This window comes from Kryptolebias marmoratus, linkage group LG7 (genome assembly GCF_001649575.2).
Source record: "Kryptolebias marmoratus isolate JLee-2015 linkage group LG7, ASM164957v2, whole genome shotgun sequence".
NCBI lineage: Eukaryota > Metazoa > Chordata > Actinopteri > Cyprinodontiformes > Rivulidae > Kryptolebias > Kryptolebias marmoratus.
In genome coordinates this window covers 13,103,685-13,124,643 of record NC_051436.1, presented here as the reverse complement: position 1 = coordinate 13,124,643, position 20,959 = coordinate 13,103,685, and the positions used below count along the sequence as shown (strand labels likewise).

At 36.6% G+C, this 20,959-nt stretch overlaps 2 protein-coding genes across 3 annotated transcripts; one reads left to right on the top strand and one right to left on the bottom strand.

The window, feature by feature from the left end:
* The first annotated feature begins 5,321 nt into the window (after positions 1-5,321).
* On the top strand, positions 5,322-16,801 carry LOC108247777 (basement membrane-specific heparan sulfate proteoglycan core protein-like). Its single transcript, XM_037976380.1, has 15 exons — positions 5,322-5,375; positions 6,512-6,544; positions 8,453-8,713; positions 9,027-9,290; positions 9,844-10,104; positions 11,385-11,678; positions 11,863-12,129; positions 13,168-13,416; positions 13,600-13,725; positions 13,881-13,896; positions 13,988-14,079; positions 14,190-14,252; positions 14,341-14,400; positions 15,032-15,091; positions 15,332-16,801. Exons 1-15 carry the CDS (start codon positions 5,339-5,341, stop codon positions 15,415-15,417), a joined length of 2,169 nt encoding a protein of 722 aa, XP_037832308.1. The 5' UTR covers positions 5,322-5,338; the 3' UTR covers positions 15,418-16,801.
* Positions 16,802-17,071: 270 nt separating this feature from the next.
* On the bottom strand, positions 17,072-20,712 carry LOC108247776 (potential E3 ubiquitin-protein ligase ariadne-2-like). Of its 2 annotated transcripts, XM_025010566.2 has the most exons (5): positions 20,617-20,712; positions 18,950-19,122; positions 18,587-18,687; positions 18,357-18,500; positions 17,072-18,246 (listed from the first exon to the last, which is right to left on the bottom strand). In XM_025010566.2, exons 2-5 carry the CDS (start codon positions 19,101-19,103, stop codon positions 17,806-17,808), a joined length of 840 nt encoding a protein of 279 aa, XP_024866334.1. In that variant the 5' UTR covers positions 19,104-19,122; positions 20,617-20,712; the 3' UTR covers positions 17,072-17,805. The 2 variants fall into 2 exon arrangements, with proteins under 2 accessions (XP_024866334.1, XP_037832695.1); XM_037976767.1 differs by lacking the exon at positions 20,617-20,712 and having other exon boundaries at positions 18,950-20,584.
* Positions 20,713-20,959: the final 247 nt, after the last annotated feature.

Below are 20,959 nucleotides of genomic sequence, written 5' to 3'. Positions count from 1 at the left end.
AGTCAGTCCAGTTTAAGATGGCCGCCACAGCCAACTAACTTTCTGAAATGCAAAAATAATTACAACTCAATCAGTTTTACGGACATTGAGCTAAAATTTGGTGTGGTAGTAGCTGAGGGTGATTCCCAACACATACTCTGAGTGCTACACATTGCACAAGATATTCACCTAAAACTCTTAGCCTCTACCTTGTTCGTCTATTAGCAAAATATCTAATGAACCACTGGACAGATTTTGATGAAACTCCTAAAAAATAATGTTTCGATGATCAATTCAAGATGGCCATCACAGCCAATCAGCAATAGCCAATACACAAATGGTTAAACTCAGTCATTTTTACAGATATTGAGCTGAAATTTGCTGTGGTAGTAGGTGACAATAATCCTCAACACATATTCTGAGCACTATCCATTGCATGACATCTTTGCTTAAAATGTTGGCATTCATTTTTACACTTAACGCTGTTAGCAAAGTATCTCCTGAACCACTAACCTGTCCCTGATCGAGCCACACATTTTTATTGTATTTTTGACGCCGGGTTTTCCCAACAAACAGGAGGAGCAGCAAATCAACAGTTGTGACAGAAACAGAAGAAGAACAGGTGAATAGTAATCAGGGGGAGGCAGCCTTGATGAAAACTGACGCCCTGAAACCAAGATATAGTTTGAAAGGATGTTATTTTCCAACCACAGCTGACCCAGAGCCAGAGCAGCAGACTGGATACGTTTGGTTCTGAGGGTTTAGCTGATTTCCTGTGAAGTCAGGATGTGGGTGAACTGGCTTCTGAAGTAGAAACCAAAGAAGAAGAAGAGGAGAGGAATGGAGATCACATCACTGTGCCTGCTGATGTGTGAGTCAAAGTATTTGAAGATGTTTTTGTCTGAACAGCAGAACAGACGACCTGCTTGTTTATGATGTGGATCACATTAGTCTTTGTGTGCAACGGCTTCATTCAATCCAGCAGTAGAAACTAAACCAGAAGAAACATCAAACTCACAAGTTTGATTTTTATCAGTTTATCACCAAAGAAATGTTGAGCAGAGAATCCCAGGGATGAGACATTTCCAAGCAGCAGAATCTGTCTGATGGAAGATTGGAAGATCGTTTCTTTAAATTAAAGGCCTAGCAGTCCTTGAAGGAATGGATTTGCACGTCACCTTAATTTTGATCCAACCTTGAAAATAACATTATGTTCAACCTCAAGTAATATTATATCTCAAATGATCTGTTAGTGCTTGGAGTATGTGTTGAGAATGACTGTCAGCTACTACCACACCAAATGTTAGTTTAATATCTGTACCGTTCACTGAGTTATGGACATTTATTTGAGGGCTAAAGTCGTTTAGCTCTGGCGGCCATCTTTGGTTGTATTGACTCCAAAGGGTTATCAGTATCATGTACAACAAGTACTTTCTGACAGTTTCTTTGAAATTTGTCCAATGGTTCATGAAATATTTTGTTAACAGAAAAACATTTTACCATGAATTGACTCAAACGTTTTTTATCAAAACTGACATGTGCTCAAATATGTGTTGGGGATGATGGTCAGCTACTACCACACCAAACTTTAGCTAAATATCTGCAAGATTGGCTGAGTTATAGCCAGTTTTTGTTTTCTGAGGTTTTTCGGTTGTATCGGCCATTTTGAATTGGTTTACCTCCTAAAGTTAATCAATTGTAGAGGTACAGCCATTAATTCTTTTCTGAAAGTTTTTTTAACATCCATCCAGTGGTTCATGAGATATTTTGCTAACAGACAGACAGAGTTGACTCCAATAACTAATGACAGCTTTAAAGACAGATGGAACTGTTAGTGCTATAGTATAAAGGTTATAAATGACTCTCAGCTACTACCACACCAAAGTTTTAGCTCAACATCTTATAAATAACTGTGGTAGTCGTTTTTGTGTTTGCTAAGATTGCTTTGTTCTGGTGTGCCTGTAGAGTGGTCAGAAATGTGATAATTGTCAATTTGTGCTCACTAAAAATGACTGAGCATAAAAAATGTTTACAAAACTAGAATGATGGAAACAATTTCTGACTTTTTTTGCATTTGCACACTTGTTTGGTCGTTTTCTGAAAATTCAAATTTCTGTCTCGTGGTATTCAGACAAAACCATTTGGAGAAATGCAAATTATGACACCAAGGTTGTTGAAAACTACTTTAAATGTTGAGGATTCATTTCATGATTGCATTTAGTTTAACTCACAGTAAGAATTTATCTAAAGCCCATGTGAGGTTTGCATTTTTGTTTTTTATAAAACTTATTTGCAATTTATGTTACATGTTATTACAGTCTCTGACCACTAGAGGGCAGATCACGTCTGACTGTGAAAAACAAAATAGGAAACTGTCACAATTTTCTTGCTGTCAGGTGATTAAAAAGAATGTACAAACAACTCAAATGATGAATTTAAATGCAATAACTGTTTAAATGTTCAAAATGAGGATGTTTTTGTTTCCTGTTTGTTGCAGTCAGAACCCAGCCTCCTCCTGTCATATCAAAGCTCAGGCTTCTCTGTTTCATCCTGCTGTCCATCCTCTACACTGTCCTGCTTATAGTGTGGGTGAAAATACACCGACTGTCTGCAAAAGGTAGGAACACCTGGGAAAAACCAAACAGTTCCAACGGCGCCGGAACAGTTTGACTACAAAAAACGTTTTGGCTCTGATCTGGTTCGGGTCTGGACCAAATCAGCCTAAAAATGATATAAGAATATTTATAAGTAAATAAGTATATTTGTAGCACCATGGGCCACATCTGACCTATAGATCCACGCATTATAGGTGGAATTTAAGACCCCCAAAAGACATTTGTTGGATATTCAGTTCCATTGACTACACTACCCCTACTGCTCACCTCCACACTGCAGGTTTGTTTCCATGAAATAATTTGCTTGAAACACTTTTAAATGAAATTGTTGTCTCTAAATGACCCTGAAATAATCTGAATATGAGCATCAACAAGTGGTGTATGAGTGCAGCACGATGGATTAGTGGTTAGCACTGCTGCCTTGCAGAAAGAAGGTTCAAGGTTCAAGCCCTGGGTTGGACCTAGAGTCTTTCTGTGTGGAGTTTCTACTCTTGTTTGTGTGGGTTTTCTCTGGGTACTCTGGTTTCCTCCCACAGTCTAAAAACATGCATGTTAGGCTGCCTTCAGGCCCAGGCCTCCCTTGAAAAAGAGATCTGTGATCTCATTGGGACTTGGCTGATTAAATAAAGGTTAATAAATAAGTGTCAAAGTCACTATAAAGTGTAGTAGCAACACCTAAAAATGTGTCTGTAGCACTTTATAAGAACTACACCTTGAAAACATCCTTAATTTAGAATGATTCATACTTAATAAGCTATAAATTATCACATTTATTAATGCTTTACCCATGAAGGCCAATGACATCCAATACTTAAAAACTCATGAAATAACTATTCTATATACTGTGTTTATGTATGTAAATGGTCATATAAATGTACTTTCACACCATGTGTTAGACATGTATTAATGGTTGCTAGTAGTTAAGTCTTTTTGTAAACCGTTCTAAAGTGAAGACTATTTATGCTGTATTAAGTATTTGTTAAACCAAGAATCATTTTAAACAATACAGAGAGGCAAAGACACTAAATCATGACAGTATTGAAATAGAGCAGCTTTGGGTTCATAGTTCCTGCAGCAGTTAATAATCTGAGATCATTTCTTTACCAGAAACAGTGACCTTATAGCTTCTTTCTGCAGAATGAGAAAAGGGGAAATGGAAAACTTCAAGTTAAACAAGTGTTGCTTCTCAGACAATTATTTATTTATTTAATTACAGCAACATGTAGGAAAAAAATCATATTTCAGGTTACAGATATAAAATAAAGGGAAAATTATTTAATTTGTAACTAATAGCCCAATCTTGACTTTCTGTTTTCATATATTTTACACAAAAAACAAAGATTAACCATTCTCTTGAACGTCTCACAACCTGTTAGTTTAATGAAGAACATAGAAATTGTTTAAATCTCTAATATCTGAAATGTTTTTTAGGCCACTGAACTGAGAAGATCTCTTTGCTCGTCTTTTACAATATATCGCATCTTTTATTTACTCAGTAACACATGAGCTCTGCTCTGTATGTGAGAAGTTTGTAATGACAGCTCTTTATATAAAAAGAGGAAGTATAAAGTTGTTCTGAATGTTTGTCCTCTGGCCCCAGAAACCAAATAATGTTTGATTAGTGCTTTTAGGAGTTACATAGATTTTAATAGCTTACTGTACAACATCACATTTGGTTATTTGATGAGTGCAGATAGGTTTACAGTGCATTTAGAGTTGTTCACATAATGAATTGTTAAGTTTGCAACAAATAAATGCCTAAATTTTAAAATGTCATGCCTAGTCCAAGTGTTTGCCAGCCTTTTGACCCTGCCTGTCCTCGACCACTCTTTTGCCTTGCTCGTACTTTTCCGTGAGTAGTTTTTGATCTCCTGTTGCTGAACCTTGCCTGACTCTGACTCTGTTGAAGCTGACTGGATTCTGGATCCCTGCTGCCTGAGAGACCTTCTGTGTATGACCCTGGACTTCCTACTGACCACAAATTATTTGATGGTGGATACAAGAGGCTCTGCTTTCAGAGAACTTCCCCAGGACCTCAAGGCCTCTCATTCAGCCCTGCAGCAGCAGGATTCTTGGGTCCAGAGAGACCCGGAGCCCATGACAAGGCTGGGCCACTCCAGACACCATCTCTTTTTGAACTTCAGTAAACATTTTTTCATTTAATCCTTGTCTTGGCTGCATGTTGGGTTCTGGCTCTTTTTCCTCCAAATGTTACACATGGGGGAAAAAAACATCATTAGTCTGCCTTAGCAGAACAATAATGGGTGATAATTAGGTTGTTTAGTAAAGAAACAAGAGGTGATCAGATGGATATAAAGTCAGTTATTTGGAAAGAAGAAGTTGTAACTGTGCAGTTTAGTAATTTCAAAATGAAAGAAAAGCAGAAGAAAACACAGTAAACACCAACTGTTTCATTAATCTACATAGATCCAGATAACGTCTCCTAACAATAAATACTTCAATATTTAAATAAATGTATAATTTTTAAACCTGACAGACATTTTCATTTGAAACAAGATGTCTCTGCAGTGGACAGGATATATAAACATGTCTAATAACTGCTGCGGTCGAAACTGCTGCTGCAGAGTGAGTTCTGTGTCAAAGATAAGCTAAAAACAGACGGGCTAAACTCAGAAGAAGTGTGAAAACACTGATGTCAGATCTGTGCTGGGTATAACTTGTGTTTCTTCATCATTATAGTTAAAGTAAAGCAGCAGAGTTTCTGATCAGCTCTGAATGTGAGGATGGGACACGCTTTGCTCTGCATGCTGGGGGTTTTCTGTAAGTACATCACTAACTTTCTGTTTGTAGATTAAAGAAAATAATTATTAATGATGACAACTGCAGTGGATTACTGTTCTAAACTGTTTCTATTTATTAAATCTTTGTCAGCGTGAAAAGAGTAAATCAGTTGATCAACATAATTGTTTAAGCAGCTGAAGTCTTATTTCAGTTTTGAGTAAAGAAAGATGGTAAATGCATGAAAATGAAAATGTTTAATATACAAGAATTGTATATATATATATATATATATATATATATATATATATATATATATATATAAGCAACTTGGCCTCAGATAGTGTTTGGCTGCCAGGAGTTGTTTGTGTGTGTCTCATTTTTTTTGTTTGTTTGATTTTACTTTTTCATCTTTGCTTTCAATCATTTTTTATTCTAAATAGTTGTTTCATCTGAAATGTGTTAGCTCTGTGGTTTTCAAACTTTTATTAACAAATACCACCTCAGAAAACACTAAGGACCACTAATAAAGACAGAAATAAAAACAGTACAAGTTTACAAGCTTATCTTCATATCAGACATAAAGGAACAAAGTGGCCAAACCCCAAACTGTGGATGAAATGTTCTCTGACCAATAACTGAATATAAATATTAGATAACTTGAATCAAATTTATTCAAAGTTTTGCACTTTTTGCAGCCAACAGTCAAACAACATAAAAAGTTGGACAAAACGTCTCTTCCTCCTTTTGTTGTTCAAAACTGCAGCAGCAACATCCAGTTTAAAGACGCAGCCATGTTGTATTTTTGGAGCCAGAGTCTCCTCGCTCAGGACGTGGGCCTGAAAGTCCTGACTGCAAGGTTCTCTAAATATTCTTCTCTGCATCTTTATTTAGTTTCCATCTGGAGCCAAGATTGTCATTCACTTGAACCACTCATGTTTTCAGTTACTCATGTATTTATCTTTACACAGGTCGGCTTCTGATGGTTGATTAGCTTGTTATTCAACTTGTAAATAATTGATATTAATTTTTTTCTGAGTACCACTAAAGAGATCCTGAGTACCACAGGTGGTATTTGTACCACAGTTGGAGAACCACAGTGTTGGCCTATTGTGAGTTTAGTTTTGTCTTTTCTGTCAGTTTGATAAAATCTGATAAAGTTTTCATCTTCATTGCAGTGCTCAGTACACTCTTCTATGGACATGCTGATGGTAAGAAACTTTTTTTTGTCATTTATAACAGGTTGTGTTCGCACTTGAGATGAAGTGTAGGTGTACAAATAACTAAACTGTCTTTAAATTGTTTTATTTTCCCCATCTGGTCATCCTCAAAGGTCAGAGTAATGAAAAAACAACATCTGATTATCAGACCAGTGAATCTACCACCCCCATCGGTACAGTCAGCTGCAGCCACAGTCTCTTCTGCTGTTCCTTAGCGTTACCATCTTTATAAACTGTTTCCTGCTGCATATATAGATCTAATGCTGTCTAACATGTCTTCTACTAAACCTGGGTTGACTTACTCAGATGATAATCAGTTCATCACAATCTTCATTGGTAGTTTAATTAAATCTGATCATCTGAATGTTTCCTGTTATATTGAACCTTCTTTGTAGCACAGGAGAGGTTCGTGAAAGTAAGTAAGTTTAATCCTGACTTTAGGGAAACTCCTTGTTGTCTGTTCCAGAAACAGAGATAAGTCAAAGTCTATCACCATGGTAACAGAGTCTGTGAAGTAAACCTGCTCGCTGGTAGACTGAGTTTCTACAGGTCCCCTCCCACCTTGAACTGATATTGAAGCAGAATTATCTCATAAAATCTGACGTTGGGAGGTGATTTTGCAACCTAGGTTGGACATGATCATATTTTATTGTTGGAACACTATCACATTTTTATCAAATTCACTCAATTAAAGAAAATTAATATACATTCCTTTGCTTTTTCCCTCCTACAAGAACAGATGCAATAGTTAGAATATGTAATATTTTTCCAATGATTAACATTTTTTACCTGTGAATGTGTTTAAGTTGTGGCATCAGTTGTAGTCAAAGAAAACTGGACACTTACAGATGGTAGGACTACATGAAGCAGTGGGCTGTCAGGTTCCTCTGTTTCCAGGGTCGTGGTCGATGGTTCACACTCAGAGGCTGATGGGGGAAGCAGGTTGTTTATGACCCTTTCTCATGAGCTCAACTGAAGACTGAGCCATTATCTGCTGTGACCAGCACTTACAGTTTTCTTTTTTAGGTCATATTTGATCTGTTGGCGGGATTTTCAGGGTTTAGAACAACTTAAGAGTTAACACATTTCCATGTTATTATGCGTTTATTTAAACGTATTTTTATGTTGAGTAAAGTTTACGGTAATTGTTTCTTGATGAAAGCTAAATTACTCTAAAAAGACAAAAAGAAATCCCACATTTCTCTCATTTTAGTTTAATTTCATTATCAACGTAAAGTTTTATGAAACAGCAACTTCTTCAACTGTTCTTAAAGATTCAAACATTTACAGATTATAAATTAAACAACTGAAGCATCAAAACCTGAAGTGGGTTATATCACTTTGGACTTCATATGTTCATATTTAGTCAGAACAAGTTTGGGTCAGTAACAATTTTATCTGATGAATTCTATAAATATATTGAATTGTTTTTTCTTTATTTTTATCCTGTCATAAAGTATGTCTACTCTTGTGTTTTATTTTATTTTATTATTTACTTTTCAGGTTTAATCAGTAAAAAAGGAAACATATTTGATTTGCAAAGATCGAGATTTAAAATATCAACTTTATTATCAGCGTTACCAATAAAACAAAAAATATCAGAAAAATTAAGCTGGAGTTTACCCATAATTTTTACTTTTGTATTAAAAAAATGTAAAGCTATGTAATGCTCAAAATTATTTTTTTTTCTCAAATTAATTATTGCTTTTTTATTTTGGATTCACGCTAAAGCTGTTTTTATTTGTGATTATTCATTTATTTAGTTTTATGATTCTGACATTTAATGTTTTCAAAGTGATACTTTGACTCAATAAATGATTACTAAAAATAAATAAAAGCAGAATCTGTTGGTTTGATGTTTCTATCAGACTTCTAACTGAATGTTGTTTCTGTGAACAGTTTCTATTAAACCCTCTGTGATCCTGAAACCCAACTGGCCTCAGATATACGAAGGTGAGACAGTCACTCTCAGCTGTCAGATCCAGGGAGGAGGAGGAGCTCAGTGGACTCAGTATGAATGGGCATCAGACTGGTTGAATATTCATACAACATCCAGTGAATACAGGATCCAATCAGCTGATGATGCCTCCTACAGCTGTCGGGCTACAAGTGACTACCAGCTGACAGGATGGAGTGATGTCTTCAGACTCACAGTGATACGTGAGTCAGGTTGTTTTCCATTCAGACTGAAATGTGTGAACAGCACTCAGGAGTGAATTTTCTATAAAATAAAGAGAGAAAAGGAACTTTTGTAAACAAATTCTGTTCACATCTATATCAGTCCTCATGTTAGTGAATAAAAAATTAAAGGAAGATTTTAGTTTGGTCAGAAAACAGTCTGGTGTGTTTCATCTTTCACAAATTCTTTTTTATGTTCCTGATATTAAACAATCAAGTGATTAACGTGATCATTTCTACAAACTCTTTTCTTAACCAAACAACTATTTAATGTGTTAATTGTTTTCAACCGCAGATAAACCCAGAGCCTCAGTGAGAGCAGATAAAACAATCATACCAGCAGGAGGCAGAATAACACTGAGCTGCTCTGTGGACACATCTGATGGTTGGAGCTTTGACTGGTTCAGACGGGAGTCCAAATCTTCTTATTTCAGAAAATACATGACATCAGGAAAAGTCTTCAACATCTCAGAGGGAGGTCTGTACAGCTGCAGAGGAGGAAGAGGAGATCCAGTTTTCTACACAGAAATCAGCAATGAAGTCACCATTCAGAAAACTGGTGCGTTTTCTTCTTTTGTTTTTCTTTAAAAACATCAGATGATCTTTAAACTTTTAATCAGTTTATCAGTTGTGTAGAAAATACTTTAATTTTTACCAACAACGTCAAACAGATTGACAAACACAGGTTTGAATAATAAGAACAGATTCAGGAGCAGTAGATGTCCCTTTTTATTCTGAACTAGAAATAGTTTTGTTCCTGTTTCTCAGTCTGCTGTTTAAACCAAAAACAGACGATCTGTCAGTAGTCAATAGAAACTTTACTTAATCATTAGTGGTTCCCAAAGACTTTCGTCTGGGCCCCTCTATGGATTACAATTACAATCCATCTTTCCTTTTTATTATAAATATATTTTTAGTTCCTTTAAGTTCTAATTATCAGTGGATCTCCTGAATTAATTTCATGAAAAAACACATTTCTTTTGTTTTTAATTTAACAGGTCAAATTTGCACTTGAAGAAAATAATGGATTTTCATCCCAAACAGCAGGAAATAATTTCAGGATTATTTAGCTTTTATTAAACTCCTAACCAGATATGTGTTTATTTAAACAGTTTCCAATAAAGCCTCTGTGACGCTGCAACCCAACCAGCCTCAGATATTCAGAGGTGAGAGAGTCACTGTCAGCTGTCAAATCCAGGGAAGAGGAACTCAGTGGACGTATGAATGGAGATCATCTGCAGGAAATAAACCAACAAGAAGCAGAGAATACAGGATCATCAGAACTACTGAGTCTGACAGTGGAGAATACAGCTGCAGAGGAACAAGTGGTGTTAACTTCACAGAGTGGAGTGATGTTGTCACATTAACTGTATGTAAGTTGATCATCTTTATCTACAGTACACATCAAAATATAGATTTTAGACTTTTAGTTGTTTCATCTAAACCAGAAAAAAAAAGTCTTACAACATTATTCTTGTTTTGAAGAGAAATAGCTTTCAGGTAATAAAGAGTAGATGTGTAGCCCTCCTTAGCCAACACATACACACACACACACACACACACACACACAGGGACATCTGCAGCCTGGAGGTTACAGAACCATCTTGGGACCTGCAGGTTGTTGGTTCTCCTCTCTGACCTGCAGTAAAATTGTAGACTGATGCAGTGATGATGAGCACTGACCCTGTTGGAGCCTAATAAGATTTAAATTGCTAAATGAATTTCCTCAGATGTAAAGCCATGTGAATGGTAGATCTATTGTTGTAGGCCTATATTTATTTATTTATTTATTTTGCTTAGACCCTCCTCTTTCTCCTCGTCAGTCAGACTCCTGCAGTGATTAACAGGCAGAAGCAGCTGCTGGGGCGTCTCTGATTGTTTTGGTGAAGGAGTGAGGAGTGAAATTGTTTTTGTAGGTAGGTAGGTAGGTACATTTATTTATATAGCACTTTTTAGCACAAGGCAACTCAAAGTGCTTTACAACACAAGAACAAAATTACAGACAAAGTTACAGACAGGTACAAGATACAATGGTAACCAATTGTCTAAATATACTAAGCTAAACCAACAGATCTAAGCATGACTAAATGTACAGAACTAAACTAAGCTAACACTAAAACTAACGGTACCGAACTATCTAAAAGTACCCCAGGCCTGCTATACAGCCGAAGTAAAACCACTAAACTAAACCCACTAAAACAGCCGATGTAGTAACTACAAAGATAGAGAAAGAGGGAAGGAGGAGGGGGGGAGTGAGAGAGATGCGACAGCCGAGTATGAGAATGTGTATGTTTGTTTCCATACAGTAGGAGGCGGTGTGATGCATTTGTGTGTGTGTGTGTTTGTGTGTGTTTGCAGAAAAGTCCATGAATCACTTTCACAGATGTTCACAGGCAAGAGGGCAATGAGCTTCTGTTGACATAAATTCAGGGAGAGCTCTTGAGCTCTGGACCCCCAGTTGTTCCCCAGATGTTGTAACTCCAGCTGTCCACTGCTTTGGATGTGTGCTGATGTGTGCTTAATCACTCAATACTTGCAGGATCTGCAGATGGATAAAATGCAGACGTCAGATTCTTCTGTTTGTAAAAAGGCCTCCTAGATAATAAAAATATTAATTGTTAATGTTTGATTCTGACTATTTATTTTCCTACAGATAAACTCTCTGTGTCTCCATCATGGCTGAGTCCTGGAGCCTCAGTGACTCTGAGCTGTGAGGTTAAACCTCCGTCTGCAGGATGGAGGTTCTTCTGCTATAAAGCTGTTCCCAAACCATCCAGCAGCTCCTACAGCTATGAGCTGCTGCCTGGAAGCTCCAGCAGGACACAACAGAACTCCTACATCATTCATGGACAGAAACACACAGCAGGATATGTGTGCAGAGCAGGAAGAGGAGAACCAGAGTTCAGTGAACCAACTTTTGTTTGGTCTGCAGGTCAGTTTCCTGAAGGTTAGTTGAACAACAGCTGTCTGTATCATCTGAGACTGAAACACTTGATGGTTTGAAGAAATAAATTACAGTTTGATCAACTTGTAGAAATGTTTGTACTCATATTCAGCACTGATTTATTAAATGATTATTTAAAGAGACATTTTTCTGTGCTTAGTTAAAATCTATTTATTTTTTTCCTCAGCTTTTCCTCCAGCAGCATCTCTCAGAGTGAATCCTGACAGAGTTCAACACTTCAGATCTCAGTCTGTCTCACTGAGCTGTGAAGGAAACTCTACTGAGTGGAAATTGAAGAGGTTTACAGAAACAGATCACCTGTCTGACTGCTCCATCTGGGGAACAATGACTGGATCCTCATGTACCATAAAGCCTTACTGGTTTAATAGTGGTGTGTTCTGGTGTGAGTCTGGATCAGGAGAGTTCAGCAATGCAGTCAACATCACTGTACAGGGTATGTTATCACTTCTTAACTTTGAATATCACATTCCTAGTTATTGTACATATTTGTGATAAATTGGAGGCTGGATGGTGGAAATGAGACAAAACTGCAGGCAAAGAAGGCAGCAAGCAGGCAGGTTGAAGAATTCAGGAACTTTATTAAAGTGAAACAGTCTGAACTAGACCTATGAATGACCTCGACCTGAGGAATAAACAGACAGAGGAGCAACAACGATCTAACAAAGAAGGAACTGAAAACCAAAGATTATAGAAACTCCAGAAGGTGATGATTAAATACATTGCAGGTGGACTGATGGAAGTGAAGTGAACATTTCAGGTGTCATCTGACACGTTTTCTGATCAAAATACATCAATCAAACAAATAAAGTTACAGGAAAAAATCTCTTCTTCACTTCATTCATGAAGAAGAGAAAGTTGTGTTAATGGAAAGTGAAAAATAAAACTTTATTGCTTTTTATCAGTAAGCTGTTCCAATAAATGTACATAATTTATGTTCTAAAGGAAATATTCATAAAAGGAATTCCTTGAAACAAATAAAAACCTTGGAGGAATGCATATCACCTGCTGTCTTTTACTCCAAAGTTTTAAACTCAGTTCTTCTTCTGCTGAGAACAGATATTAAAGTCATTTTATTCAAACCTTGTAAGTGACTTTATGCTCGATCTCCTGTGATGATGTGAGATCTCAGATGTTTTAGTGCTCAAAGTATGAGGATGACTCTCAGCTACTACCAAACCAAATCTGAGCTGAACATCTGTGAAACTGGCTGAGTTAGAGCCTATTTTGTGTTACTAAGGTGGTTTAGTGTAGAGAGTGTTGTTTATGAAACTTGTTGTAGGTTTTTAATAAAAGGTGGCTCATGAAACATGTTTCATATTTAATAAGAGGTTCAGAAATACAGTTTTTAAATAAACAGAATCAAATGTCAGGTGATATTTAATAAAAAAGGCCACTTTTCAGTTGATTCTTCATAAGCCAGATGTTTCTAAACGTGTCCACCAGCTGACTGCTGACTGAAACTGTTTTCCAGGTAATTATTATGGGATCATCCTTGAGAGCCCCGTCCATCCTGTGACTGAGGGAGATCCTGTTACTCTGAGCTGCAGACTGAAACAACAAAAACTACTTTCCAATGCATCTTTCTATCACAACAACACACTTCTCCAGAATGATGGCAGAGAGGAGCTGAAGATCTCTGCAGTGTCAAAGTCAGATGAAGGTTTCTACAGGTGTGAACATTCAGGACACGAGTCACCACAGAGCTGGATGTCAGTTCAAGGTGAGGAGGATAAAAAACATTTGATGCTTTTAATTTACTAAATCATTTTGTTCTTTGAGAGGAACAAAGTAAACACTGAGTTTATGTACTGTAGATTAATGTCTGTTCAAACTTGAAGCTGCATTTTTCTTGAAACAGAGAACGATGTCATAAAATCTGCATTAAAACATTTTTATTATTTAGTTAAAACAGCAGCTGAGTCCAGTCCTGTCAGCTCTTTATTTCTTGTGCTGCTGATTGTTGGACCAGTTGTTGGAGTCCTTCTCATTATTCTCCTGATCTTATTGTGGCGCTACAGACAGTCCAAAGGTGAGACGTTTTTCTGCTGATTCTGGATCGGAATGTTGATTTCAAAACTCTTTTAATTATTCAAATACTCAGAAGCATCTTGATATATGAAGCAAACCAGCAGCAGGATGATTTGAACAATGAAATAATGTAACAACAAATATCTTTTTTCACAGATTTATGCTGCATCAGGTCAGTAACTTACATTTTTTCTTTTTTATTACAGACATTAATTATCAGTAGTTATTTTTTAATTAACTTTACTGTTTTTATTATATTTTAGACCAAAACAGTCAGAGATCAGTGGTCAGAGCTCCACCACAAATCATGGAGTCAACCACACTGATGGTCATGAGTACAGCTGTCCTTTTCAGGGTCAGGACCCAAACTCATTTCTCTCATTATTATTATTATTATTTTAAATTTTAATTGTCTAATTATTTGGATAAAGTTTGGACTCAGATTAAAATCCTGAAATGTTTCAGCTGCAGGTGGATCCAGAGATGTTACATACGCTCTGATTGACCTGAAAAACTTTGGAAAAAACAGTGAGTTTCAAACACAAACCATGTCCAACATGAGAAAATAAGTCAGAAAAGTTTCCACCTTCATGTCTTTTCTTGATGCTTTGAACAGGGAGGCCTCGTGAACCAGAGGAGGGCGCTGTTTACTCTGAGGTGAAAACAGGAAGTGCAGGTACAGTCACTTCCTGCAGTCAGTCTTTGGACTGAAATGTGACCTCATGTCATTAAACTACAGCTGAATACAGGAGTTCATCCTACCACTATAGATCAGCAGAAACTGTCCGATCAGACACACATCTGAGCATTTTTACAGGTTGTTTAATTAATGACACAACTTTCCATCCATCCATCTTCTTTACCTGCTTCTCCTTCTGGGTCTTTGGGAGCTGCTGTCAATCTGCAGCAGTCTCTGAGCGAGAGGAGGGGGACACCCTGGACAGGTCTTCAGTCCATCACAGGGACATAGAGACAAACAACCAGTCACACTCTCACTCTGGGACAATTCAGTTATCAATCATGGATGTTTTTGGTCATGTTTAGGGGAGATCATGTAAACTCCACACACTGCATCACAGCATCTATAGACTCTAATCCAGATCACACAGAAAATTAGGATTTAGTCATTTCAGTATTTCTTATTTTGCACATATGACAAATAACATTCCACTTTTCTTTTGATTTTCTTGCACCTGTCACTCTGTGCTTTACTTCAGTAAATTTCAGTAAATGTATGGAATTAAATATGAGTTATAATTAATTAAAATGTGAACTAAACACGTCCTGAGATCTATTTTCTGTTTCAGGTTTCACTCCAACATATGCTGAGGACAACCATCAAAATAAAGCCAAGAAAAAGAGAAAAGGTAAAGTCTGTATTCACTGATGGTTCTTATTGTCCAATAAAATTAATATGTTTCTACACTGAACTCAAAATTGTATATTTTAGTATTATTTGTCATGTTGTCTGTATAAACTAACACTTTTTGTTTGGAGTAATACTTGAAAATACATAATTCTAGTACATAACTTTGAAGTCTTATTAGTTGAGTTTAGTATTAATATGAAAGTCAAATATTTGATTCAGTTCCTCTCTTCATTCACAGGAAATCAGAGTCAAGCAGCAACAGAATCAGCAGTTTATTCTGAAATCAGATCAGGAACAGCTCTGGATAACGATGCTGCCATGTAGCTGCATGCTGTGGTGCTTTATTCTGCAGGTTATTACAGGAGGGTAAACTCATAACAACATTTCCTCAGAGTTTTGAAACAAAGCCACTGGACTTCTTTTCTGTTAGTTGAAGACATTACGCTCCTCACCCGAGGAGCAAAGTTCTGCTTCTAAAGTGCAGCGAGTTGTTCTGTTATATTCAAGCTGAACTCATGTAAATTATTCCTCTTCTACTCCCTTTGGAGGGTCATTAGGGTCTTTGCTTGCCTGGTTTTACAGAGGGATGTGTGGGTCACATGCATGGAGATGTAGATTAGAGTGAAGATGACTGGAGATGAGGTTTAATGTTCACCTAAAAGACTGAGGAAACAGGAGAAAATGTTGGACTCTTTCACACTCAGTCTGTTCACCTGGGAATGACTTCTCTGAATAATGTCATCAGGACCGTGAAGATTCTTATCAACTAGCAAGAAGAAGAGAGCAGAGGAAACTGTCCCTGTTCAGTTTCAGTCATACCTGTTTCAGTTATTTTAGCCACACCTTTGCTTTGATTTTGAATTACTTGCTGATGTTCTTGTTTCTATACCTTCTTCTGTCGTATGTGCTTTAATAAAGTCATTATCCTGCAGTTAAAGTATAAACAGAGTGGTTACATGGAGTCCTTATAACATCTAAAAATGAAGCTTCTTCCAGGTTGCTCTGAGCTCAGTCTGTTAAAACAGGATCCCTGGGGCCAGAAACTAAAATCATTTCCAGCACTGAACCAAGTGATCATTAGAGGAAGAGCCACAGTTAACCTGAGACTGATTGTTATAAGTAACATGTGGAGCCACTCTGTGGATTATTCCAGTTCCAGTTAGTGACAGGAGGTGGTCACATGCTGGGTAATTATCCTAACATGCAAAAAGTTAGATCTGTGAATCTCATCTGCAGTAATATTTGCTATATTAAACACCCCAAAACTCTTTATTCCACCATAGTTTTTATCTTAGTAACAACTTTCAGTAGGTTGTGTGTTTGTGTTTGTTGTGTACCTTAAAAACATTGCTGCATTTTTAGTTTTTTGATCAGTTTTATTGTTTGTATTGATACAACATAAACTGTGTGGTTTATTGACAAAGAATCTGCATACAACACAAACCTGCATGACATGTCAGCCTTGTGAAGATGTTTTTGTTTTGATTGTTTGTTACTTTCAGTTTTCTGTATCGATTAAAATAAATCACATGACCTTCAGAGTGACGACGTGCAGCAGTTTTACAGCTTTATTTTGTTTTAGTTCATGCTTTAGTTCTTTTGAAAGGCAGCTTTTTGAACATGGAGTTTAAATGAAGTTTTAAACTGGAGTTAAAGTAATAAAGTAAATAAAAACTGTTACGGCTGCATAACAAACACCAAGGCTGGTCTTTTAGGTGTTTTACAGATTTCATCTGACCAGAAACAGCTGCCGTCTACAGAAACAAAGAAACAGTAAAAAAGAAACAAGATCTCTGTAGTCCAATGGTTTGTGCCAAACTTTGTCTTGTCTTGTTCGGAATGAAGACTTGACTTCTACGTCATTGTTTTTCTTGTTTTTGGGGTTTTTTTAACTGAAAGAAAAACAAATACACACATTATGACCTAAAGTTTTTATAGATAATTTATTAGGATGCACTCAGGAATAAAAGCATTTTACATCAAGCTTTGATTAACCTTCAAAATCTGATTTACAACAACACAAAATCAACAAAGTTGTATAATTTATATCTTTGATCAGAACAAAACTGTGTTTTATTTAAATGAAAATAATTAGAAATGATTATAAAACTGACTCACATCACATAAAATCTATGAATGAAAAAAAGGAACAAAAACAACCTCGAGTGCAGCTGCAGAGATTTATTTATATGTTTCAGTTTGGAAACATTGCTTCCTATGTGCAGAATGAGAAAAAATATCCAACATAAGATTAAAAGTCAATGCATACATTTTTAAAATAAATAATTCTCAAAGCAGAAGAAGTGAAACAAAAATGATAAACTGGAATTTTAATATAAGACTCATTTTCAGGTAATAAGTTGTAAAAATCTGTGCTAAAGATGACATTTAAAAATCAAAGACAGTGTCAGCTGCTTGAGTTTTAAATAGCAGAGCGCTTCAGAACCAGGATACCATTACAGTAATCACTTCTGGACCGTAACCTGAGATCAGGAACAGAACATCTGGCAGAGCTGACCCTGCAAAACTTAGTGTTTGTTTGTATGTTTGTGTCCTCTGATTCTAAGTAAATAATTTTGTAATCTTTTGTCCATTTCATTTGTTTTTATGGTTCTTTGCAAAACTGTAGATTCAGTTCTCTAAGATCACAGATGGAAAAAACAGCAATTCTCATCTGTGTTGCTTAATAAAGCTGATTCTGAAGCATTATTTCTACGTCCACACAGTTGTAGAGGTCTGTCTGGGGGCTACGCAGCAGGGGTATGATGCTGACAACCTTCTTGTTCTGATACATTCAGCATACGTCTTCAGACACACAAAACAGAAGTCAAACTTGCATCGAGAACACTCAATCTGTCTACAGCCAGTTAGTTTATGCTCCAGCAGTGAGCCACAGGTGGGACAGGCTCGGATGGAGGGACATCCTTTCAGATGACCAGTTGTGATCTCTGGGCAGGTTTTCAGTGTTTCCAGCGCTGAGTTGCAGCAGCCGATGTTTTCACAGCGGTCTGAGCGCGGCTTCGGACCTTTCCACTCCCTCAGACACTGCCAGCAGAACTCATAGATGTGTCCTTTCTTTGCTGTGCAGACTTGGCAGCGAACACAAAGATTATTTTCACTCTGTCTCACAGCTGGGGACTTGCATTCAGGACACTGAGGTGGCAGATGGAGAAAAACAAAGATTGAAATTAATTGTCACCTTTGAAAACACAACTTTTGGGAAAAACTAAAAGTTTCAAGTTCATGTAATAAAAGGCACATACTTTTCTGCGTTTATCAGCATTCTTGGCCATAGTTTTCTTGAAGTGCTTCTGTTCTTCAGGGGTCAGGAGAGCCATCTTACAGACCTCCTTATACGACCACTTAGCACCACAACCAAACTGGCCACAAACAAATTTACTTTCACCCTTTAAAATGAGAAAAGTTCAAAATGAATCACCAGATTCCCATATAAAGACAAGTCCTACCAGTAGTTCTCTTTAGCTGACAGGACCTGTTCCAGCTGCTTGAGACACCAGTTGGTGAGAGACATCGGGGTCACAGCATGACCACAGGACATCTGAGCCCTCAGAGATGAGAAACCTTCACACAGAACTGAGGAAAACACACAAAGAGACAAAAATGTCAATAACTTTCATTTTCATATTAAACTTTATTCATTAAACTCTGCTCTGTTTACTCATCAAGTCACAGTTATATTGCAGTTATCAAGGTAAAGACAGATAATAACACTATTACCCATGTCTTTGTGTTTCTGGGTTTTTTTGTTTGTTTGTTTGTTTGTTTGTTAGCAAAATATCTCATAAACCACTGCCTTTAATTATATAAGATCTTAAAACGAAACAGCAGAACCTACAGTCTAACTCGTCCTCTCTGTCCACGAATGTAAATGTGGAATCATTTGGGTTATAACACTTCTGTGGAGCAGAGTTGTCCTCTTTGTCCACAGATTGAAGTGTGGAAACATTCGGATTGGGAAACCTCTGTGGAGTTGAATTGTCCGATCCCATCCTTATGAGCTGCTTGAATCTCGTGTGACAAAACAAACAGAGAAATAAAAGCTTTTATTTTCAATTTAAGGAGCACACCTTACAGTCAGACATGTTTGAGTGCAGCTACTTAAAGTTGCTTAAATCGAAACAAGATTGTACCCAAACGTTTCTTATTTATATCCAAACATGGCGCACACTCGATTGAGTGGATTTTGAAAAACAGATAAAATGTGTCCATATTGCCTGCCCTGACTTTAAACACTACTGTAGTCGAGGTCAGACCAGGGCGGTGCACCAACAAAGGTAAAACAATGAGGCTCTAGCTGTAAAGTCCAGCATTCAATAATGTTACTAACACATTTGTGTTATTTAGCTCACTTTCCTTACATTTTGCACATTTTTCTCACAAAAATGATTTTTTTTTTGTATAAATACATAAGTTGAACGTTATATCTAAATGTTAAATGATATATCTAACTGTTTAAATATTTAGATCGCAGCCTTGGTTGGCCGTGACTGATTTAACATTTAGATTTACATTTGTGACTCTTGCTGGCAAAATGAGTCCAAGTTAACTCAAGCTGTGATGCAAAAAAAAAAATTGTTAAAATGTAGATTTTTCCAGTAACTAAAGAAGCAAATAATCTTCCTATTCTACCATTGAATCAAAGTTTTCTAAAAGATATGTCTTCAGAAAAAAATATTTTAATTTCCTATTCATTTCCTTTGAAACTGGCCATTTTTTTATGCCGGCTTCCTGTACCATCAGGAAACTTCATTGTATAATCTTTAAGATAAGATAAGATAAGATAAGATAAGATAAGATAAGATAAGATAAGATAAGATAAGATAAGATAAGATAAGATAAGATAAGCCTTTTTTTGTCCCCCAAGGGGGGAATTCATGATTAAAGCAGAGAACAGAAGTATACATCTAATTTACACTGTAACAAAGTTAAATAAAAGATATCTACCTATAAGGGAAGAGATAGATATACATATTTGTTCATAATATGTGGCTATACATAAAAACCGATTTACACATAGTTACATACATATCCTACAGAAAAAGACAGTGTTGCACATGAATGGTGGGTGTTTATTTTCTTCTTAGAGGGGTGGGGCAGTGCTCATCTGTGAGCTCTGTTGGTTGTGCGGTCTGACAGCCACAGGAATGAAGTTTCTCTCTGAAGGAGCTCTCCAGTGCCAGTTTGGTGTCATAGCAAAGCTCGGGGATCCTCTTTTTTAAATACAGAGCTTAACCTGATTACATCATTCTACATCATTTAAAATTTGTTTTTCAAACCTGCACTTTAGCTTGTTGCCAGACCAGGTCATAAATGGACACATTTCAACAAACTACTTCTCATTTTGAAGCTTTTGAGATTAATATTATTTGACAATAATAATATCTCAATATTTAAAAGTTCCTCATTGTGACTCACTTTGCCAGCACGGGTCACATTTAACATTTTAATTTATATTAAACATTTATTGCCATGTGCGTTCCTCTGATTAAAATGATGTTTTACCTGCGTGGAGCACTGAATGCGGTGAGGTGGTGAGTCGTCTCTCTTTAGCTGCAGACTAAAACAAGCCAAACAGCAGCTGAAGTTTCAGCTGCAGCTGAGTCACCGCTCTGAGTTTGTGCCTGTTTTTTACAAAAAGTCACATGATTTCTTCTGTTCATAACAGATAGTGAAAGTAAACATCAAGGGACTTTTCCGCTGCACAAAAGCTGTTTCGTTTTGTTTTGTTTTTTCCACCCAGTATGATCAAAATAAAAGCAATGAACTTTATTATAATGATAAAACATGCAGCCCATATCATTTATTTATTACAATATTTATGGACTAACAAGCAACGAGACTCAGA